This window comes from Furipterus horrens, unplaced genomic scaffold, assembly GCF_987537825.1.
Source record: "Furipterus horrens unplaced genomic scaffold, mFurHor1.1.pri manual_scaffold_13, whole genome shotgun sequence".
Lineage (NCBI taxonomy): Eukaryota > Metazoa > Chordata > Mammalia > Chiroptera > Furipteridae > Furipterus > Furipterus horrens.
The window spans coordinates 18,246,203-18,269,984 of record NW_028327183.1 but is presented as its reverse complement, the minus strand read 5'-3'; the positions used below and the strand labels follow the sequence as shown (position 1 = coordinate 18,269,984).

General features: G+C 42.5%; 2 protein-coding genes across 5 annotated transcripts; one reads left to right on the top strand and one right to left on the bottom strand.

The window, feature by feature from the left end:
• Positions 1-963: 963 nt before the first annotated feature.
• LOC149994167 (IST1 homolog) lies at positions 964-13,909 on the bottom strand. Its single transcript, XM_090259656.1, has 10 exons — positions 13,851-13,909; positions 13,425-13,463; positions 12,098-12,210; positions 8,721-8,901; positions 7,942-8,029; positions 7,368-7,451; positions 6,355-6,465; positions 3,568-3,756; positions 1,869-1,911; positions 964-1,400 (listed from the first exon to the last, which is right to left on the bottom strand). Exons 3-10 carry the CDS (start codon positions 12,183-12,185, stop codon positions 1,210-1,212), a joined length of 975 nt encoding a protein of 324 aa, XP_090115782.1. The 5' UTR covers positions 12,186-12,210; positions 13,425-13,463; positions 13,851-13,909; the 3' UTR covers positions 964-1,209.
• Positions 13,910-17,731: 3,822 nt separating this feature from the next.
• Positions 17,732-23,559, top strand: ATXN1L (ataxin 1 like). 4 transcript variants are annotated; one of them, XM_090260169.1, is made up of 4 exons: positions 17,732-17,816; positions 19,699-19,773; positions 19,881-20,219; positions 20,949-23,559. In XM_090260169.1, the coding sequence occupies exon 4, from the start codon at positions 21,068-21,070 to the stop codon at positions 23,132-23,134; it is 2,067 nt and encodes a 688-aa protein (XP_090116295.1). In that variant the 5' UTR covers positions 17,732-17,816; positions 19,699-19,773; positions 19,881-20,219; positions 20,949-21,067; the 3' UTR covers positions 23,135-23,559. The 4 variants fall into 4 exon arrangements, 3 of the variants coding, with proteins under 3 accessions (XP_090116295.1, XP_090116296.1, XP_090116297.1); XR_016507703.1 differs by lacking the exon at positions 20,949-23,559 and having other exon boundaries at positions 19,881-20,941; XM_090260170.1 differs by lacking the exon at positions 19,881-20,219 and having other exon boundaries at positions 20,952-23,559.
• Positions 23,560-23,782: the final 223 nt, after the last annotated feature.

Genomic DNA, 23,782 nt, shown 5'->3' with positions numbered 1-23,782 from the left:
GCAGGTAGACATGGCCGTGGGGCAAGACGCCCTGCTTCATGGGGAAACCTGGTTTGTCGTTTCTACCACTAATTGAAACCACATAACCCTCCCATTCTTCTCCCAGAGCGTCAACAGCAACTTCTGTGGCCATACACTACTCATAAAAGGTACAAGGTTTGTGTTCATTGTCTACTTCAATAAGTTTCTGGCAGCCAGCAGTTGCGAAAGAGATGTTCAGCTTCATCCTGAAGCAGCTGACTGCCTCCGAGGCACCACAAAAAAAAAGAGCAATTTGGCATTTTTCTATGAATCCAAAATTGCTCTAAAACTAGTTTCATAAAAAGAAAAACAAACAAAAAATACCAGTACACAAGACACAAACAAAAATATTAGTTTGTCCATCTTGTTTTCTCAGCTTCTCTGTTATCTAGTCTCACAGAATCACTAATAGTTAGTCCTCTAGAACTTGGCAAGTAATAGAGACCAGAAAGGAAATTAGTATTTATTGAGCACCTACAAAGTGCTAAAAAGCTTTATATACATTATTTCTTTTAATCTTCATTATTTCCCTCATTTTACCAGTGAGAAAAAGGAAACTTAGAGCTAGTAAGTGGGAGAGTCTAAATTTTAACCCAGGCATACAGGATTCCACTGGTTTTCTGAAAACACTTCTCTTATTCACTTTCAGTGTTTGCACATTCCTTAAGACACTCATTTTTAAGAAGACACACATTCCTCTAGTTCCTTAGCTCCCTCATGCACATCTAACAGGAGGTAGCATTTGCCACAAGTCTTATTTATGAATACTAAGTACAGGGATGAGATTTAAATACACACCATTCTGCCTCCTGGGAAAAGGTGATAATTATGAGAGAAATAAGAATCTCAGAGAAAATGAAAGTTTACTGACTGTAAGTAATAAAATTCTGTAGGTCAGAAATCTTCATCTACGAGTTATAGAATTTTAAGGAACATAATTATAGAATTTAAAAATTTTAGACTTCTATAGAATTATAGAATTTTAAGAGACAGGGAAAATTATATGATTATATGTATATGCACATAAACAGAGATATACACACATTATTACAGACAGAGAACCACAGAATTTAAGAGATGGAAGGAATTGTAATGAGAAAATTTCAGACTGACACATAGATAGCCATTTCAAAATTTGTGCATAAGAACCCTAATTCCCAGGCAAATACTCATTCCAGGATGAAGGAATTATGTGGCTTTCTTCAGCATTTCAAGTCTCCGGTCAAGGTCTTCAAAATCAACTTCCTCAGAATCATAAGCGTCAATGGAAAGGCTTGCTTGAGGTTTTACATCAGGCAAATCAGGCAGCATAAAGTTATCAAAACCAATCTTGGCTCTTGATGCCGGCTTTGGAGAAGTTTGAGGGTTGAATCTCAGACCTGTTCATTTCAAAAAATGTAATTAAAAATCACAACGATATGTACTCCAGAATGAAATCCCCGCCTTAAACACAGTAGGCTATTATTGCTATTGAGAGAAGAGTATATACTATGGCTGGAAAACTAGACAATTCCCCCCAACATGGAAATGGTGGTAATAGTTACATTGTGTTGGCAATCTTTTTCAAGGGCAGTCTGAATTTTTCTAAAACATACAATTTTTCAAAACATGTGACAGGAGGATCTAGTACTCTGGTGGTTTTAAAACTTTTTCTGCATTAAAGACCTGTTTGAGGTCCATATCCCCTTTGAAAACTGTTTGCTACTCTAAGGGAACACACTGCACTCCTGGTAAATCAGTAATAAACTTCTCCCATCAATGGGAGGAACGACCAGTCTTATAATAACTGAAATATCTTTAATGAATATCAAGCAATTCCAACTATTACCAGTGCTCCTTGTACTTACCAGGAACCAGTATAGGAAGCAAATTGTTCTTACAGGAGTCATTCTGAAAGAAAAAAAAAAAAAAAAAAAAAAACACTGGGAAGCAACTGGTTTGAGTTCCAAACATATTTTGTTGATAGTAAGCCTTCAATAAATGTTTCTTAAAATTAACTTAAGAGAACTTTATCACAGTCAAGCTTCCTACTCGTTTGAAGTGTTTTTATGCCTTCTGGAAATCAGCCTTCAGAGTGACTATGGGTTTTGCTTCTTCTGTTACCTGCGGCCTCAGACAAGAATTGGGAAATCTTTTCTGTTTGAACCTAGAGATACTACTTGTGAAAAACTGATTCACTTTAATAAAATCAAAGGACTCTTTCTCCAACAAATAAAGGCAAAGAAAAACAGAAGGGAAGAAGGAAGTGTTAAAGATGAAAAGATTTAAGAGATAGATCAACCAAATACAGTGTGTGGATCTTTTTGGATCTTGACTTCAACAAAATAACTGTAAAAATGCATTTTTGAGACAATCAAAGAAATTTAATATGGGTTGAGTATTATATGATATTAAGGAATTGTTTTTCATTGTGTTGAGTATCATACAAGCATTGTTTTACATTATAAAAACCAAGGATATATGTTAGAAATGTATATAGAAATATTTATAGGCGAAATTATACAATGTCTGAGATTTGCTTTAAGTTCCTTCTCTCTCAAAAAAAAAAATTAGGAAGAAATAGAGGAAATAAGAACAGCCTAATGTTAATAACTGTCAAAAATGAGTGATGAGTACATGAAAGCTCATTATATTATTCTCTCTAATTTTGAATATGTTTAAATTTTACATAATGTTTTCTTTTTATTTTTTATTTTTTTTAATTTTTTAAAAATAATTTATTTGTTTATTTTTAGAGAGAGGGGAAAGGAGAAAGAGAGGGAGAGAAATATCACTGTGTGGTTGCCTCTCACTCGTGCCCCCAACAGGGGACCTGACGTGCAACCTAGTCATGTGCCCTGACTGGGAATCGAACCAGCGACACTTCACTCGCAGGCCGACACTCAATCCACTGAGCCACAGCAGCCAGGGCCTCTTTGTTTTATTTTTAAATCAGAGGACTTGTATTCCAAAAGTAGAAGCTAAGCAATACATGTGCTATTCAGACAAATAATTTGAACAAGGAAAATCAGAGTTAAATTATACCTGAGATATAAAATCTTTTTTAAAAAGAGCTTCATGGGGTCAGATGAAAAGAATAAAACTATTTTTAGTTCATATTGAAGGAACAAAGAATAAAGAAAATTAATGTCTATGGCTCTTTAGTTTTAACTTACGTGACTTCTCTAGATTTGTGTATGTACACAGTTAAGAGATTTTTATCCTGTTTTCAACATGAAAGTAAACTGTTTCCACTACATATAAATTGAATATATATAATCTGAAACTGTGCATTAAAGACTTCCAAATCTGTGCAGCTCATACAAATGTTCTTTGCAGTCTATACTGTGGTATTGTCAAGAGGTTGATGAAAGACTATATGTAGCCCTATTTTCTCATGAATTCAGCATAAAACCACATCAAATATAAGCTAAATGATTGCAAATATGCCCCCTGGCCTAAAAAACTTCACAAAGATCATTTTACCATTCAAAAGGCCCATTTAGAAATACTTTCTGGCACTACTTACAGTATCATTCCAGATTCAGTATCCTTAGCCATACTGACCTGCCTTTGAGGAGGAAGGGATGAGAAATGGGGGACTGATGATGGCACAGGTAAATGTCCTGATGCAGATACTGGCAATGCCTGAAGTGGATCACCAGGTCTGGCTACAGTTCCACCTCCATTGCCAAGGGCACCTTTCTTGACATCCTCGGTAAATCCAACACTAGCCATGTCTGTCGGGGCTTCAGCCTGAAGCAAGAGGGTAAGAATAATATTGGGTTCTCAATTTATTACACATTTGTTTATTGCGTACCCACTATGTGCCAAACACTCTGGGAAAGCACTGGGGAAGAAACTGTGCGCAAAGGATACACGTTTCCTGCCCTCATAAAGCTTTGAGTCTAGTGTAAGTCAATGATAGTTAAAATCAACCTTCAGCCCTGGCCGGTGTGGCTCAGTGGATTGAGCACTGGCCAGCAAATCAAAGGGCTGCTGGTTTAATTCCCACTCAGGGCACATGCGTGGGTTGCGAGTCAGCTCCCCAGTTGGGGGTGTGTGAGAGGCAACAACACACTGGTGTTTCTCTGTCTCTCTTTCTCCCTTCCTTCCTTCTCTCTGATAATAAATAAATAAATAATCTTTTTTTAAATTGGCTAAAAAAATAAATAGAAAAGCAAACTTCAGGCTTTCTGGCCCTCACACTTCTTCTTTCTCTGTTTCAATGACTATGCTTTGAAGTAAAATGCCATTGGGGGCATTTAAAAGCAGAGGTATGACATGATCTGACTCAGGTACTAACCAAGTCTCTGAAGGCTATATCGAATATCAGTTAATGAGGAAGAAGAGTAGAGAAGCAGGAAAACCAGTTAAGAGGCTCTTGCAACCGTCCAGGGAAGAGATTATTGCAGGCTAGGCCAGGGTATTGTCAGTGGAGATGGTGAGAAGTGGCAGGATTGTGGATATACTTAGAAGGTAGGACTTGCCAAAGATTGGCTGAGGCCTAGTAATTGAGAGAAAGGAGAGAGTCAAGGGAGATATCAGGATTCTTGCCCTAGCATAGAATTGCCATTAACTGTAGAATGAGTGGGCTCTTGGAAAGTGTAAGAGCACTGTTAGACACGTTAAGTTGGAGATGCCTCTGAAATATCCAAGCAAAGATTTCAAGAAGGTGGGTGGATATATCAGCCTGGAGTTCATACCAGCCTAGAAGCGTTAGCTAGTGATATATGTATAGAAGTCCTCACTGTAAAAATAATGTTGAAACCCATGATGTTGGATAAAGTCACCTAGAGAGCAGGGAAGAAAAAGAAGAAGTCCAATGCTGAGCCCCTCAACACATCTCTAGTGGTATTTCATGTGGCTTTTACTTCTTCACAGTCCTTTTTGGTATTATCTAAATATTTACAATGTGTCATTTTTCAACAAATCATATAACTCTCTGAAAGAAAAAACAGGTAGAAGTCCCTACCAGGAAACCATGAGGAGCAAAGCATCAGAAAGACAAGTGTGTCCCTTCCTTCATCCAACCCAACATGGTATGAGCTGCCCCCTCAATTGGAAGGCAGTGGGAACACAGAGGATGGAAGAGGGATCCCTTTGTAGCTTCATGCCCGCACTAAGCACAAGTCTGGCACCTGGGTATGGGGATATCTTTTATAAAGAAGTTACCAGGGCCCTGGCCAGGTAGCTCAGTTGGTTAGAGTATCGTCCAATATGCCAAGGTTGTAGGTTCAATGCCCGGTCAGGAGCAACCAATGAATGCATAAATAAGTGGAACAACAAATCGATGTTTTTCTCTCTCTCAAATCAATAAATTAAAAAAAAAAAAAAAAAAAAAAAAACAAGTTACCAGAGACAACTTTATCAATTGCTAAAATAAGTCACTCCCTATATGAGATGATTTGAGAGATGTTACGGAGAAATCCCTCTTGCCCTTTTGGAAGCTTAATCCACCCTCCATGACAATAATGATGATGATAAGAAGCAAAACTTGGTTACATTTGTGACGGGCCAGCATTGCATTTAAATCCATTGTTCATATTAGTTCATTTAATCATCTCAACAAACTTAGAAGATTTGTTAACAACCATAGCTATTATTATTCCCCTTCTCTTTTTTATATGATTTTAGAGAGACCGAGAGAGAGAGAGAGAGAGAGAGAGAGAGAGAGAGAGGCAAAGAGAGAGAGAGGGAGAGAGAAATATTGATTTGCTGTTCCACTTACTTATGCATTCATTGGTTGCTTCTCGTATGTGCCCACAACCTTGGCATATTGCAACAACGCTCTAACCAACTGAGCAACCCAGCCAGGACCTTATCCTCCTTCTTAGACTCCAGAGAACTGAGTCGTTAAGAGAGTAAGTCATGTGCCTGAGGTCTCACAATTAATAAATGGTGGAGCTAGGATCTGAATATGGGTTATTTCACTACTGAACTTATACTCTTAACCAAGACTAAATGATAGTGCCCTGTGTCTTCAGATATTGTAACCTTTATTCCAGATCTTTAATAAAGATCTCTTTACTAAAATACAACATATCCCCAAGATAAATTTGAGATTTTGAGAAATAAAAGTGTTTTGCACACATCTGTGTATAACACTTTAGGTACATTTATCTTTGTTTTTCATTTTACTCTTAACAATTTAGAATGGTCAGCTGATAGTTATCAGAAGTCAAACTCGGTTAGGAAAAGTATGTGGGCAGAGAAAAGGTACAAATTTTACCTGATTTACAATCCTGACATGGCTATACTGAGAGCCACATTCCTAACAGAAAAAAAAAATCTCCTCATAACACGATAAAAATCTCAGCTTTAAATCAACTCTCCCTTTTTGAAAGTACTCACCATAAATGTTGCCTTGGATTTATATGGCACATTATAGTTCTTAGCAATTTCTATCAAGTACTGTTCCACTAGAACCGGGGGTAGAGTGTTCACATTTAATTTACGCATTAGCTGAAAAATAAAGAATATAACCGAGTTGGTCACATACACACCTACAAAATAAGAAACAAAAAGAGTTTACTGGCCTTTCACCTCTGCATCATACTTCTTCATCTTTCTAGTCACTGTTATTTAAGATGTATGATTTTTAGAAGGATACATAACTTAGCACCAACAAGGAGGGGGTCCTCCTTGTATCAGAAGATAGCCCTTTCCTGGGGTGAAGGCACCTCAAATCAAATGGAATAAGAGGAAGAAAATAAACATAAGAAAAGTACTGCCAATCAAGAATTCTGATTTTATGATAACTATTTGAATTATGCCAGAGGTGATATTCAACATATACAACAACCAGTACAGCAAGGTATTACCCAATCAGATGGATGCCCTGAATGAGGAGAATGGCCACCAGCCTGGAACAACTACTTCAGCCAGATTTCTGCGTCCAGCTGAATGTCAGTCCCGAATTATGTAACATGTTCAAAAGTTGAAACTTCCAAGTTTCATTAACATCCTTTGTATTACTAGGCCAGTTACATTTAGGAAAATGTATGTTTTCTTAATACAGAATCTGCTCAGTTTTATTGACTCTAGTTTGTTTGTTTTTTTTAATTGAGGTAACATCGGTTAATAATATATAAGTTTCAGGTATAGAACATTTTAATTCTATATCTGTATATACTATAGCATGCTGACTACCAAAAGTCTAGTTTCCATCTGTCACCATCTATTTGACCCCCTTTAAAAGATCTGAGCTCCCTAATTTAAGATCTTTATCCAACTTTCTCTGCCTCCCATACAAAAATTTCTTATACACATCTTTCATTCTGCACAGAGTTATATGGTCTGAGTTTGCTCAGCTTTTCCCAGACTTCGTGGTTTAGAAAAATGTGCATCTCTGGAAATGGTACTACCTGAGAGCTGACAGTTCCAAGCTCACCGGTTCGACAGAGCTGACCATACTCTTGGCTGTACTTTGCACACAGCTGATTAGATACCTGCAGCAAACCATCACCAAGAAAGAAATATAGGAGAACTTGATCAAGTTATGGCAGATTTGCTTTAGATAAAGAACCACTGAAAGAGCAAAAATCACTTTCATATTTCCTCATTGGAATTATGTTCTTTTAGCATCAAACAGCAATGACAAGATAATACGTAAGCACTTTGCTTAATTTTTAAGTATCTGATAAATGTAAAACTTAAAACCTCTAATTCTAAACACCTTATAAATTATGACACCCCTTCCCCCACAAAAGAAGCTCAGTTTCAAGTTTTATTTTTGGGGGCAAAGTCCCCCGCCCTGTACCATTGTCATTAAAAACAGTATTTATTTTTCACTTAAAGACTAACAGAAGAAAATACTTTTTGGGTTATCTTTTGAGAAGAAAGAATTCCCCCAAGTAATCCTACAAGTCTAAATGAGTAACATTAGTGATACCCTCATTCACAATTTTGGCAAAGGCAGTTAAAACTCGCCAGACTTACTATTTTCAATTCAGGCACTTCTGACTGGAGTCGAGGAGCAGCCCAAATTAGTGTAGATACAGCTTCAGCCAGACCAGAATCCAGTTCCCTAAAGAAAGCACACAATTATGAAAATCAGGGCCTTCTGTTTTCCTCTTGTCCCTATTTCAAAGGTGGACCATAGACAATGTTGAAAATATAAAGTTAAAATAAAAAATTTTAAACTGAGCGCTGGCCTGCGAACCAAAGCATTGCCAGTTCAATTCCCAGTCAGGGCACATGCCTGGGTTGCAGGCCAGGTCCCCAGTTGGGGGGGCATGTGAGAGGCAACCACACATTGATGTTTCTCTCCCTCTCTTTCTCCCTCCCTCACTTCTCCTCTCTCTAAAGATAAATAAATAAAATCTTTAAAAAATTTAAAAAATTTTTAACTTAAATTAGAATATAAAGTTCTATGTACATATATGTATATAAAAGTATATACACACATATATGTGTTTATACACACAGAGAAACATATAAATATACCTATATAAACTGAAAGGAAATATACCAAAATTCTTATCTCTCGATTTGGTGATTATGGATTTTTTTGTTTGTATTTTCCAACTGCAAGAAAAAAGCCATCTGTTTGGTTTTTAAAACATTGTTCTTTGGGCTGACATATTCCCCCCAAGCAGACACAAAATACTTTAACACAGTCCCAACAAGTTAGAGCCCACCCTCTCCCTCACTAGATGGTAGGAATGTCCTGTCATTCCTTTGAGCCTGAGAAACAATGCAAGTTCAATAGGTCTCACTTTGTGGTCTGGATCAAGCTAAACCGGGCCAGCAGCAGGTCACAGTACAGCTCCAGGATCTCCATGGCCTCCACGAGGTAGTCTTCTCGTATAATGTGCTCCACTCGGATCCGAGCTCGTTCATCTTTCCCAGCAGCCAGATAGTCAGCAACCTCCTTCCCTGCTTTCTGGGCCTGCTCGGCTGCAGCACAAAGCATGCATATAGAAAACTGAGTGTACAAAGAGGAGCTTGTTGAATAAAAAGGTAGGCTGCACAATAGTGTGAAACAATGCCTTTATAAAAACAAATCGTCGTCGGCAGCCGTCCGTCTCGAGAGACGATGGTGTAGCTTCTTAAGAGTCTATCTGCACCGCCGAGAATGGCTGTGCAGTCCGACTCGGGAGTGACACGGTATCTGTCTCCTCCCGTGTTGAATCAACATCTTGCGATGAAGCTACAGAGCCTGGGCAGGGTGATATGGAGGGTCTGCTGTTGCCCATGCAGCAGACCCCCCCTCTCTTCGCAGCTGAAGGGTCCAAGGGAAAGACGGAGTCAATACAGCTTGGCTTCAGGTGCACCAAGCTGTATTGTATAAAAACAAATAACCAAACAAAAACATACACTTAAGGTATATCATAGATGCATAGATAAAGTTCTCACTGTTTCACACTAGGTCAGTGGTTCTCAAAGCCTCATCCCCAGATCAGAAACAGCAGCATCACCTGGGGACTTGTTAGAAATGCAGATTCTTGGGCCAACCCCAGAAATACTGAATCAAAAACACTGGAAGTAGAGCCCAGCACTCTGTGTTTGAAGAAGTCCTCTGGATTCTGACCCCTTTTACAGGTTGAGAACCATTGCTCTTGGGGTGCTTGAGCTGGTGATCTTTATTTTATTCTTTCAGCTTACCTTTATTTTTCTAAACTGTTCCATAGTGAACATTTATTATTTTTGTAATAAAAAGATTAGTTATTTAAAAAAGGAGAATATATGTCATGCTTTGCATTTTTAAAAATGTTTACATATATACAATTCTTTTTGATCCCCAGAACACCTGTGTGAAGTTTGTATGTTACTTGCAATTTACAGCTGAAAAATTGGGAGTCTGAAAGGTAAAATGGCTTGCCCATGGTCATGTGATTTTGAGTAACTGGTTGAACTGAAACTCAAGGCCAAATCTTCAGAATGCAAACTCCTATGCTTTTCTACCACACCATTATGTCATAAAATGAACAAGCAGAGTCATGCTGGAGAGGTAACAACTGTAACCTGTTCCATTTGTCATCCACTACCATAACTAAAGCCTTATTACTCTGAGTTATCAACTGATGACTGAGCCTGGGAAAATAGGTTTTCACAAGTTGGGAAAACCTGAACCTCCAAGTTATTTACCCTGCCTGTCTGCCATGCCCTAAAAGTGATCATCACCACCTAATCATGAATAGACAGAGTTACTCTCTCATTGCAAAGAACTCTTTATATGAAACTATATTTGAATCTGAAATATACACAGACCTCAGTGCTTGCAAGTTTGCTTAGACAAGTCCAGAGTAGAGAAATGTTCTTTGTCCTCGACATTGAAGGGAAAGGAAATTACAGTAGAACTGGATTTATTTCAGATAAATGCTAAGCTGCTGTTACACCAATACTAATACCAACAAATATTTGTTGTGTGACCAACCTATAGCTTGTGTTACAAATAGAACTCTAGAAGGTCAAGATTATTATCTCCTTTTCGAAAGCAATCAATTTAGTTAAGATGAGGTCAATTCGCTTTATTTATCTCAAATCACTCAGGCACTTCATGTTTAAATTTCTTCATTTGTAAGAAGAATATAAAATTTATCTGAATAATAAGTTGTATCACTGGGTTATCAGAATCAAATAAAAGAACATGTAGGAATGCATTTTAAAATGCACAAGTTCCAGGTACATCATTAATGTCATCTTCATTGTTCATGGTAACAAAATGGGAAACACTGGGTTTGCCTCAGTTTTATCTATTTTGGGTACTTTCCTTAGGCCCCTATTATCCAGAGAATGCCCAAATACCCTCTGCCAGGATTTGGCTAAGTGATGCCCCAAAATCAGTTTGGAAGTTTGAGTAACCACTGCCTCTCTACCAATAGATTTTAGTAATTTGATAGTAAATAGTACTATTTACTGAGCACTCAGAAAAATCCATTTGTGTGCAATACCCATTTCACCTGAACCCTCCTCATAATCAGAAATCATCAGTTTTTCAGTTTATTAAGGAATTAATCCCTCATGCAACCCACTGGAATGAGGAGAAAGCAAAAGGCAACAGAAAATAAGTTGCACTTAAAGAAAGAAGATGACACATATTTCCTCTGTACATTCATGCCATACTACTTGAGCTGTCCCCTGATAAAAGAAATGGCACTGGGTTGGGGGGAGGCTGTTGGAAAAAGGGCAAGGAAGCCCTTCCAGATAAATTTGCCTGGAAGCTCAAACTTAATAGCTACTGCACATTTGAAAACAGTTTGAGTAGGTAAAGTTCTCTGCCTTGGTGGAAAGAAGTCCAGTCGTCAGGACATTGTTTTGCATTTTTAACCTTTGGAAACATTTTTTAAAAAGATTTTATTTATTTATTTTTAGAAAGAGGGGAACGGAGGGAGAAAAAGAGGGAGGGAAACATCAGTGTGTGGTGCCTCTCACGCATCCCCCAGCTGGGGGCCTGGCCTGCAACGCAGGCATGTGCCCTGACTGGGAATCGAACCAGCAACCCTTTAGTTCACAGGTGGGCGCTCAATCCACTGAGCCATACCAGCCAGGGCAGAAACTTTTTTTTTTTTTAATTAAAGTTTTTATTCTGAGATCATTGTACAGTCACATGTACATTATAAGAAGTAATACACAGCGATTCAGAGTACACTTTACTGACTTTTCCCCAATGGTAACATCTTGCAAAACCAAGATACCAATATTGATACAGTCAAGATACAGAAGTGTCTTTGGAAATTTATAAATGAATTGATCAGTATAATTATCGTTCCCACACTCCCACCAGTCAGAAATGATATTTTATTTTTTTAAACCATTTCATTTTATTTATTTTTAGAGAGAGGGAACAAGAGGGAGAAAGAGAAGGAGAGGAACATTAATGTGTAGTTGCCTGTCGCATTCCCGCAACTGGGGGCCTGGCCCACAACCCAGGCATGCTCCCTGTCTGGAAATTGAACTGGGGACCCTTTGGTTCACAGGCCAGGGCTCAATCCACTGGGCCACAGCAGCTGGGGCAGTATTGTTATTTTAAATTGCAAAGCTGGTAAGTAAGGTCTTAGGGGCCATGTCACTGGGCTGGGGTGAGTGGTGAGGAGATTGCACAGTGATCTGAGAGACAGCAGGCTGGGCTGCCTGGAGTATTACTACTCACTTTTCTTTCTTTGCAGGAGTTTCAGGCGACTGACAGCCAGCTGCAAGTTGACCCGAAGCCGATCAGCTTTGAAGGCAGAGCTGAACATGATTTCATCACAAGGCACAGCGACTCTGAGCAAGTTTCCCAGAGAAAGAGTTGTCAGTGTTACTGGAGCTCCAGTTTTTCAACATTCATTTTATTCATTCAGCAAGCCCCAGGCAATGAATTACTGACTGCTCAGCAACAGACCTGTCCCCTTTGATGTTGGCTATAAATATCTTTTTAGTAGAATTCTGATTTGGCCAAGAATTCGCAAACTAGTATATACTTCAATGAATACATCCTACAGTTAATTAAATCACAGCAGAACAAATGAACAAGTATATACACTTGCTCTCTGTGGACCAAACACCCCAGATATGACTCTTGCAATTCAAGTTGGGTTTAGGTTTCCTCCAGTTTATTCCAATAGCCAGTGGTTTTACTGAGTTTTTTGAGAATTCTGCAGGAAGTTTCTGACAAACATGAAAGTCTCTAGCAACTATCTGAGGAAGCAGACAGCAGAGGGAGACTCCCCTTTCCAAAGAACATATTAGTCATGTATGGAGACATTATAAGACTGCCTTCTAAATAAAATATTAATGAATTTGAAAGGGAAATCCGCATAGCAAGAGATCACATAGCATTAAAGGCATGTGGAAATGAGGACAGAATTGTTCAGAGAAGGAGATAAAACACAAGCTTAAAAATTGCACACTTCTACATTTGGACACCTAGAAAAACTTTTGAAAAATAATCTAATGTCAGGTACAAACATGTTCCTAGGGAAAACTAAATCTACTAAGTAGTTCGATAAATTCAATGTATGCTTGAGGTTAGTTGTTGTTTTCTGCAATTGACATTCAAAGATGAAGTTCCTTTCCTAAAATGACACCTTTACATGCCGAAGCATACAAACAGGAATATGTGACAGTATAAAAAATGCCACCTCCTCCCCTTGTTATGACACACATGGTTGCCCAAGTTAACAGGTACATCCTCTCTGGTTTGATCCCTTAAAGTAAAAAAAAAAAAAAAAAAAAAAAGCTGGGATAGTTGGAGAGCTGTCTGAGCTTTACCGCAGGAGGAAACAGGTAACAGAGCTGGTTTGAAACCCTTGCCTGCTCAAGGAGAATAACCAGCAAGGCAGGGTTTTGTTGTTTTCCTACCAACAGGGTAGCTCAAGCTCTCCCCCCACACAAGTTCAATCTACACACATCAAAGGAATGCAGTAGGAATCCAGGAAAAGAGATGGGGTGGGGAATCATTGAAGTTTAACCCTTCAGTCCCCAAATATCCCAAATACCTTTAAAGATCTCCTTTCAGTTCATCAGTTCTGAACACTCTGTGGGAAAAAAAAAAAAAAAAAAAAACTCGGTGAAATAAAATAAAGGACATTCAGATGAGACTGAAAACGATAGCAAGCAGGTTAAGTAGGTAAGAGTAGAAATGAGGCAATGGGAGCAAAAGATTTATAAAGGACAGTCTCCCAGTGTGGGATATCTTTGTGAAATTTCATTGAATAACTATTTATTGAGCCAGTTACAGTGTTTAAGATCTGGGTTTACTTAATATAAGTAATAAGTAGAGAGTTATCCAGATACCAGAGAATAATATAGGTTTTTAAAGAAATAAGGTAACTTTTGGTTGTTTTAGTGTCTTAGATCTAAAAACTATATTAGTTTACTTATTACTAATATTCCTGTCAAACTGACACTCTGGAGCTTCCTACCATCAATATATACAACGAAAGAAATCAGGATCGCTTGGAGTGAATATCTCTAAAACAGGATACAGCAGAGATATGACCCACCCTTTGGGAACTGCAGCACCGAACCAGGAAATCACCTGCTTCACCAATCAGAACATCCTGTTTTTATTTTATCTTTTTAATCAGACACGCCTTTGCACCACGTAATTGTGTTGATGGCTGGTAGTCAAAAACCTTTTTTTATTTGCATCTACCCATGTTTGCTCTTTCAGCTTTGTCTGTAAAGCAGATCTCTGAGTGCGTATCATGATCTGGGAGAAATTGGCTATCTTCAGTACACCTGGATGGTTCAAATGTGTCTATCGGTTTTATAGTTTTTTTTTTAAGTATATTTTATTAATTATGTTGTTACAGTAGTCCCAATTTTTTCTTTCCTTTGCTCCCCTCTGCCCAGTACCCACCTTCCCTCCAGCAATCCCACGCCCCTTAGTTCATGTCCATGGGTCATACACATAAGTTCTTTGGCTTCACCCTTTCTTATATTATTTTGTACCAACCGATTATGCTTCTTAGTCCTTGCACCATTTCCCCATTTCTTCCCCCTCCCCCTCCCAGCTGATAACCCTCCAAATGATCCCCATACCTATGATTCAGTTCCTATTCTGGTTTGCTTAGTAGGATTTTGTTTTTATTTTTTAGATTCAGTTGTTAATAGTTGTGAGTTTGTTGTCATTATATTGTTCATAATTTTGATCTTTTTCTTAAGTAAGTCCCTTTGACATTTCATAAAATAATGGCTTGGTGATGATGAACTCCTTTGGCTTTATCTTGTCTGGGAAGCACTTTATCTGCCCTTTCATTCTAAATGATAGCTTTGCTGGGTAGAGTAATCTTGGTTGTAAGTCTTAGCTTTTCATCACCTTGAGTACTTCTTGCAAGCCCCTTCTTGTCTGCAAAGTTTCTTTTGGGAAATCAGCTGATAGTCGTATGGCAACCCTTTATAGGTAACTCTCTGCTTTTCTCTTGCTGCTTTTAAGTTTCTCTCTTTATCTTTAATCTTTGGCATTTTAATTATGATGTGTCTTAGTGTGTTCCTCTTCGGGTCCAACTTGTTTGGGACTCTCTGTGCTTCCTGGACTTGTATGTCTATTTCTTTTGCCAAATTTGGGAAGTTTTCCTTCATTATTTTCTCACATAGGCTTCCAGTTTCTTGCTCTTCTGGCATCCCTATGATTCAGATGTTGGTTGTTTAAAGTTGTCCCAGAGGTGCCTCTCTTCATTCTGTACTGGTTGACTGTTTTTTTCTTCCTTATGTTCCAAATCATTGATTTGAACCCGTTTCCTTCCCTTCACCATTAGTTTTGTGTGGATTTTCCTTCGTTTCCTTTAGGATAGCCTTCACTTCTTTCCTTATGTGTCTGCCATACTTAAGCATATCTGTCTAGCCTGTGAGCATCTTTTATCACCAATGTTTTGAACTCTATGTCTGTTAGGTTGGCTTTCTCCTTGTCTGTTAGGTTGGCTATCTCCTCGTCGCTTAGTTCTCCCATTAGAACGTTGATCCGTTCCCTCTTTTGGGCCATACTTCTCTGTCTCCTCATCTTAACAAGCTTCTGTGTTTGTTCACCTTTGTGTCTTAGGTAGAGCTGTCGCACCTGTAATATTGTAAGGGGATGGAGCCTAAGGTATTCATCAGTAATGGGCGACCCGTCTCAGCACGTTGTGGCGCTGTGTGTGGGGGAGGGATCTGAGAGGGAACAATGCCTTGCTCAGTACTCGCCCCCTTTCCAGGCACTTCTTTCACTTCCGTATGGGACTGGTGCCTCTCTAGCTGTTGCCCTGGCCGTCGTTCCCAGAGTGGGCGGGTCTGCATACATTCTAGGACTGTGGGGATCCTTTAAACAATTGGACTCTATTGAGAGATTGGCAGTTTCTGCCTCCACCCCAACCCCCACTGGTTTGCACAGTAAGAAGCAATGAGGCTTTATTTTCCCCAGCACTGGGATGGTGAGCTCTGTGGTCTGGTCTGGTGCTAGGAGTGTTCCCCAGGTGTCCCTCCCTAGTTTTTAAAACACATGACCGCGCTTTCTACCAGCCTGCAGCTGCCACCGCTGTTGCCACCACCACACCGCATCCTCTCCACCCTGGCTCTGCCCCTCCTACCTGTCTGGATGAGTATTTCTTCTTCATTTCTTTGTTTGTTGGGCTTCCATGCAGCTCAATTTTCTGGAACTTCTGGTTGTCCCTAGTTTTGAGGTAGTTGTATTCCTTCTTAGTTGTGTAGGGGGATGCAGCATGTCTGTCTAGGCCTCCATCTTGGCCAGAAGTCCAGTTTTATAGTTTTAATGCTAGATTAGCAATCTAAGCAAACAGCTAGGAACCAGAATGCCAGTTAGTGCTACAACAGAATCACTGAGAAGAAAGACCACAGGACTTCCTTGTTGGCCAAACTGAGAGAGAAGGCGATTATCATTAATAATATTAATATTCATGAAGCAAAGCCCTTTGATTCAGATGGCTACAGATCGGTAGCTTCACCATGTTTTACCCATTGGTGCAAGGTGTGTGTGTGTAGTTTAATAATTTTGATGATTCTTTGTGCCCATCAAGGTGAAAAAATATCAAAGTTGAGATCTAAGAATTCCCTTAAAAGAATCATAGAGATCAAATACTTTGTATTTTAACTTACTCATTTTAATATTTCTAAGATAATATTCTTACAAAAAATCCAAACAATAAGTCCCTTTTGTTTCTTCTGGCCACCACCCAATTTCACTTTTCTCGCACAAGACAGCCGATGTTAACATCCTTCTGTACAGACGCATAATTATATGCAGCTATAACGTTATATGTACATTTGCTTATTTTTTTCACTTAAAATGTTTAGAGAGCTCTTCAAACTACATTTTACTCCCACCTCTTCATTTAGTTTAAGCTTCTCATTTTGTAGAAGTGCAAACCCAAGTCTAAAGTAGTAAAATAACTTTCCTAAGGCCAGATAGCCACGGAGTAAGGACCAGAGCATAGCCAGCACTTGTAAATTCACACAAAAAAGCAATTATTTATTGAACAGAGTTTGCAGAAACTGAAAGGGGAGAACTCCACTCAGAATTCAATCTCTCCAACGGTTAAACTTATTTTTTTCTCTGTTTAGTTTGGTTTTGTCTGTATGCAGAAGTACTTTTTCTTTTTCTTTTTCTACATAGATGTAATGGAAGTACGAATTCAAATGGTAATTTTTTTTTTTCAGTTAAAATAAGTTCATGTTACTATGAAGTTGACTAGTTAATGGGCAATGAATGGTGACCTAATATTTCATCAAGTAAGCAGGCCCTCTTCCCACTGCACTAAAGCCATTCCTCTAATTTCTCAGACTTTCAAGCCTCCCATTACTTGTTTCACCTTCCCTGAGATCCTGGGTCCGGCCCATTCCCATCCTCCTCAAAGACGTGTCTCAGCTCTTAAAGAGCTCCCACCTTCATCCCACATCTCCGAGGGATCTCCTTACTCTCTGGGGCTCAGGTCGCCTCGGGGTCCCCTTGAGGTTCCCAAAAGGAAACGAGGGACGCGGACGGCTATGCTCTAGGGTTCTGTTTAGGAACCCCTAGAATTTCCTGGAGTAGAAAGGTTGCAGGGTCCCTGAGGGGTCAGGGTGAAGGGGGCCCCGGCCCAGCCCTCTGCACGTGACCCAGCACCCGGGGGAGGATTTCCTTTTCCCACCTGAACGGGAGCTGAAAGCCACTCGCAGGTGCCAATGCTCCCTCCACCCCGCCCCTGTGGGTTACCCCTTGGCTTCACGCTCGGGGCCCCGGAGTGACGCCATCTCCCCGCGCCGGGGGCGGGACGCATTACGCCATCTCCGGGCGCCGGACTGGGGGGGGAGGTGCTGGGTGTGGGGCGGCTCCGGGGCCGGGGATGGCGGCGGCCGCGGTTGCGGCGGCTCCGGGAAGAGCGCGAGGAGCCCGAAGAGCGCCGTGAGATGGGCCGGTGAGTGTCGCCGGGAGCGGGGGCCGCCTGGCCGGCCTCATTGAGTCCAAGCAGGCCCGGGCTCAGAGCCCCAGAGGAAGCGGCCCCCCGGACCCCGGTGCCCCCTCGAACCGCGGACCGAGGGAGCGAGAGGCCGCGCTTAGACCCCCGCGCACTTCTCTCTGACCTAGTCCAGAGGGCGGCGTCGGGCTGCGGCAACCCCGCGGCTGTGTCCCCGCTGGCCGGGGTGTCCGAGTTCTTGGGGCGGGAAGGGGCCCCCAAACAAGGAAGCATCACCTGCGGGACGCTGGCCCCTGCTCCTCTGCTTGAAGGGTCGACGCTCCCGCCCCCCACTCTCTAAGCGTTGAATCCCCGATTTCGGGCCCTGTCCTTTTTGGAGCAAGGATTGCGGGATCGCAAGCAGCCATAACCCCTAGTATTTTCCGACCTCCTCTCTGGCGGGCGCACCTCTCGCCTTCACCGAATTCTGATCTCTGGGCGCGTTCAGCCTTCTGATTCCTTGGTTCTGCGGGCAGTGTTGGCAGCTCTCTGGAACAGCCCCCCGTCCCCGTTAGCTCGGTTGAGGTAGCAAGCTACGTCTTCCCCTTTTGAAATCCTCACCGAGCCCCTCCAGAGGCGAAGGTTTCAGGTTCCGAAATGTGTTTTGCGTTGTGGGAACCTGGTACACAGGCTTGGCTCTTTGTTGTCATTCCGCAGACGTTTTGCCTCTTTCGGTCCTTTTCTTAGTTTGTGTTTGTCTGATCCCTCAGTGACCTACAGGCAGGTTTTCTTTAATACTGTAGTTGCAGGGAGCAAAAATCATTCTAGGGTTGAAGATGGGACCCCAATTTTTGTTGGGACTGAAGGAGAAAGCTAACTGCTTTTCAGTTACTGAAGTGCCAGCAAAGAAGGGATACAGGACTTGTGCCCATTGTGTATTTGTGTCTATGAAACTAAGAATGTATCTCTCCACCTTGTTTTCCTCTCTCATCACCTTTTTGTGTACATGGGCACCTTGCACATCTTAAGAGGGAAATGTTGCCTTTAGTTTGATTTTGGCTTGCAGTGTTCTGTATTATTTGGACAGGACAATGGGTAGTTTCTCAGAGCCCTGGGCAGCACTGCTTTTTGGTTTTCAGAGATTAGGACACTGTTCTTCAGCGCTTAATGTGTCTGGCATATGTGGATTCAGGTATTGACAGGTTAGCACTAGTTTTGTTTTCCATTGTTAGCTACATGAGGTCTAAGGCAATATTTTAAATTTCTGTCTTTCCTGATTCAGAACTTGGTGCAAAGTTACCACTCACAAAATTTTACACACAGGAGAGGAGAACTTTGTTTTCACCTGAAAATCTGTTAATAAGGCTTCCCCTTGAGTGACTCCCCCTTGACCTCTTTTTCTGCCCCAGAAACATAAATAATTGTTCTTTTTCTTCTAGTGCCATTTTTCTCATTTAAGTAACCTCCACAACAGTGTTTTCATCAGCCCTGAATAAAAGGGAAATCTGTGAAGTTCATTTTTTGCTTCCCATTGTTCACATGCGAACAGTGTTGAGTCTTCCCCTTTTATTTGTGCATGTACCTGAAATTGGGATTGGAAGCAAAGTTAACCTTTAGGGAATAGGTATAGAGAATGAAGAATATGATGTTAAAGAAAACAGTGAAATTTGACATGGAGAAATTTTTCCAGGGATGTTTTCCTACAAATTAGAGCTTAAGAGATGGCTTTTCCTCTATTTAGCTACCTGGGCACTCTGGATACATGTGCCATTACCTCTAGAGAAGAGCACAAAGCAGGGACTGGTGGAGTTTAATGTCTTTGTGGCTTTGGAGTTACTTTTTTTGATGACTCTGAGGAAGGGTCAGAGGCAAGGCTCCTCCTTACTATATGTCTGTCTTCTAGGCTCCCACACCAGCTGCCAGCGGGGAGGACACCGCTTCTTACTGCAGCTGCTTAGAAGTTCCACTGAAAGCTCAGGTAATACAGGTGCTTTGGATGTCTTGAGGCAAAAAAAAAAAAAAAAAGAGTCTGGAATTCAACAGTGGAAAAACAGAACAGAGTGTAATCTAGAAATCTCTTTTCAGATCCAAAGAACTGGAGCCTGATTGGAAGAAATAGGTGACAAAGTTCATATGCATTGAAGTGTTCAGACCAAAAAGATACTTTATGACAATGGACAAAAGCATGTAGGAAAGGTGACAACAAGAGAAAGGCGAGAACTTTCTTACTAATCATACAGACCTAAGACAGTAACAAACAGGCATGTTGGGAGGAATGGAATCAGAATTTTAGGAAGTGGTGCCTAGAGCAGACCTGCAGTGGAAAAGGAGCCACTGACAAAAGAAAACAAAAGAGAAAAGGAAGGGAATGAGTGAAGAAGGCAATTGAAGGTGGTCAATGAGAAGAAAGAAGTCTTATGTGAGGTAGGAAGAGTTTTGTTGCTCTTTGGGGAGGAGGAGAAACAAATCAATTGTGGAACACTAGTACACTCATTCTCCCCACAGAGCCCAGATTCGAGTGTAGTATTTCACAGAGCAAAGAAGATACTAATGTTCATAACAGGTTTAGGGAGCAAGGTTTATAAAAATAGGACACAAGCAGACCTGAGGACTCACTGACTCGTTGAGGTAGTGGTGATATGAGGCAGAAGTGGGTGCGAATTTCACCAGGTCTGGGGTGGGAGGAGTAGAGAGAGGTGAGATCATAACCCACATTAGGCTGGGGAAAGGAAGTGAGGATGAGGTCATGTGTTCAGGAAAAAAGATAGCACAGTAATCTTTGGTGATAAAAAAGAGAAACTTACGGAGAAAGAGCCAGCAGCAAAGACCATATATTCAAATCCTCCTTAAGGGAGAAGGCTGAGGATAATCCCAGGGACAATTAATCATGAAGCTGTTGGTCTCTCTGGGTTTATTTATGCATTGTTGAATGCTTGTTCTTGTAGCTCTGTGGTTTTGTGACTGTTTCTTTCATATATATCCTAGGCTGAATGAATGAGGAGGGTAGCATCCTTGTCTGTCCCTCTCTCATACCTCTTTTTTTTTTGAACAGTCGCCTTTGTTACATCTTCCTACGTGGCACAGTTCCTGCGATTTCCTTTGATTTGGTTCACCCCTAGGTTACTTTTCTTTGCCTCTTCATTTGTTCCCTAGCAGATGTGGGCGTCCCAGCCAGCAGCAGAGAGGGTTCAGGGGAGCCACAGAGAAGCCCCTTCTGATGCCCCAAGGAGCAAGCCAACCCCTTCCAGGCTCCAGGAACACCACAAAGCAATATGAAACCTGTTCATGAGAGGAGTCAGGAATGCCTTCCACCAAAGAAACGAGACCTCCCCGTGACCAGCGAGGATATGGGGAGAACTACCAGCTGCTCAACTAATCACACACCCTCCAGTGATGTCTCTGAATGGTCCCGAGGGCTTGTGGTAGCAGGGCAGAGCCAGGCAGGATCCAGAGTCAGCCTGGGGGGTGATGGAGCTGAGGCCATCACTGGTCTGACGGTGGACCAGTATGGCATGCTGTATAAGGTGGCCGTGCCACCCGCCACCTTCTCCCCAACTGGCCTCCCCTCTGTGGTGAACATGAGCCCCTTGCCCCCCACATTTAATGTAGCGTCTTCATTGATTCAACATCCAGGAATCCACTATCCCCCAATCCACTATGCGCAGGTCCCATCCACCTCTCTGCAGTTTATTGGGTCTCCGTATAGCCTTCCCTATGCTGTGCCACCTAACTTCCTACCGAGCCCCCTCCTTTCCCCTTCTGCCAACCTTGCTGCTTCCCACCTTCCACACTTTGTGCCATATGCCTCGCTCCTGGCAGAAGGAGTCACTCCTCCCCCGCAGGCTTCATCCCCGGCTCATTCATTCAGCAAAACCCCCTCTGCCACCTCCCCACCTCGGCAGTTGCCACATCATTCCAGTACTCAGCCACTGGACCTTGCTTCAGGCCGGATGCCGATTTATTATCAGATGTCCAGGCTGCCTGCTGGGTACACCTTGCATGAAACCCCTCCAGCTGGGGCCAGCCCAGTTCTTACTGCTCAGGAGGGCCAGCCTGCTCTGGAAGCAGCCCCTGCCAATGGACAGAGACAGCAAGAGCGAAATTCAGTAAGACGGGAAAGTGAACCCCTTGACTCTCCCAACAGCAAGGGCGATGGCCAGGGACTGGTGCCAGTGGTCGAGTGCGTGGTGGATGGACAGTTGTTTTCCGGTTCTCAGACTGCGCGGGTTGAGGTGGCAGTGCCAGCACACCGAGGGACCCCAGACACCGACCTCGAGGTCCAGCAGGTGGTTGGCACTTTAGCTTCTCAGGACTATCGTGTGGTGGCAGCTCAGACGAAAGATGAGCCCAGCCCCCTCAACCTGTCCCATCATACCCCTGACCATCAGGGTGAGGGGAGAGGGTCAGCCAGGAACCCAGCAGAGATGGCCGAGAAAAACCAGGCCCGAGGGTTCTACCCTCAATCCCATCAGGAGCCGGTGAAACATAGACCTTTACCCAAAGCAGTGGTTGTAGCCAATGGTAACCTATTGCCCACTGGAACTGACCCAGGCCTTCTGCCCATGGGTTCAGAGATCCTGGTGGCATCAAGTTTGGACACACAGGCCAGAGCCATCTTCCCAGACAAGGAGCCAACGCCACCCCCCATTACCTCCTCCCACTTGCCGTCCCATTTCATGAAAGGCGCCATCATCCAGCTGGCTACCGGGGAGCTGAAGCGGGTGGAGGATCTCCAGACCCAGGATTTTGTGCGCAGTGCCGAAGTGAGCGGGGGGCTGAAGATCGACTCTAGCACAGTCGTGGACATTCAGGAGAGCCAGTGGCCTGGATTTGTCATGCTGCATTTCGTGGTTGGTGAGCAGCAGAGCAAAGTGAGCATCGAGGTGCCCCCTGAGCACCCTTTTTTTGTATATGGCCAGGGTTGGTCCTCTTGCAGCCCTGGGCGGACTGCACAGCTCTTCTCGCTGCCCTGCCATCGACTACAGGTGGGAGATGTCTGCATCTCTATCAGTTTACAGAGCTTGAACAGTAACTCAGTTTCTCAGGCCAGCTGTGCTCCCCCAGGCCAGCTGGGCACCTTCCGAGAAAGGCCTGAGAGGACAGTCTTGGGACCCAGAGAGCAATGTGACAGTGAGGGGAAGAGCCAGCCGTCAGGTGAGGGCCCCCAAATGGTAGAGCCCTCGCAGCCTGAGCCTGGTGCTCAGGCCTGCTGGCCAGCTGCAAGCTTCCAAAGATACAGCATGCAAGGGGAGGACGCACGGGCTGCCCTGCTCCGTCCCTCTTTCATTCCACAGGAGGTAAAGCTGTCCATCGAAGGGCGTTCCAATGCAGGAAAATGAATCTCCCAGACCAGACTGGGGCTTTACTCCGGAGCTGGGCCTCATTGTGAGCAGGCGGAGGATTTGCACATGCCGAGCAAGGAATGGCTCTCTTGGCAGTGAGACTTGGGGGAAGAGGAGGCATGAAGGCAGCCTCCCAAGGCAGGGGCTCTTGCTCATTACCCTGCGGCATTCTTTCAGGACAGCCCCAGAGGGTGCTGTGATGGGGAGCAGCAGGCCTGGGCCAAGGAGGAAGGAGGTACACGCAGGATAAGAGACATTCCAAATATCAGGGCCTCCCTGTTCTTTCCTCCCCATCCCTAGCTCCTGCAAGGGAAGAGTCGGGCTTTGGGAGCAAGTGGCAGAGGGAGGGAGCAAAGAAAGAGCCAAAAATGATGATACACAGCTTATAGTAGCAGTTCAACTGTCTGAAGTTTTTTTTTTTTTTTCCTTTTTTCTGGTGGGAGGGCAGGAGCCCCATGGTTGGAATAAGAGGGTTCCCACCCAGAACTCTTCTTTTGAGAGCTGTGCACTTTAAAGGGTAATTTTGTTACACAGATGTCTGTGGCTGGTTTGTGGGGGAGGAGCATTCATCTATAGGACTGGTTGATCCTGCTTCTGCCCTTTGCCATTTCTCCTCACCATTCCTCCCACAAGCTTCTAGTGCTG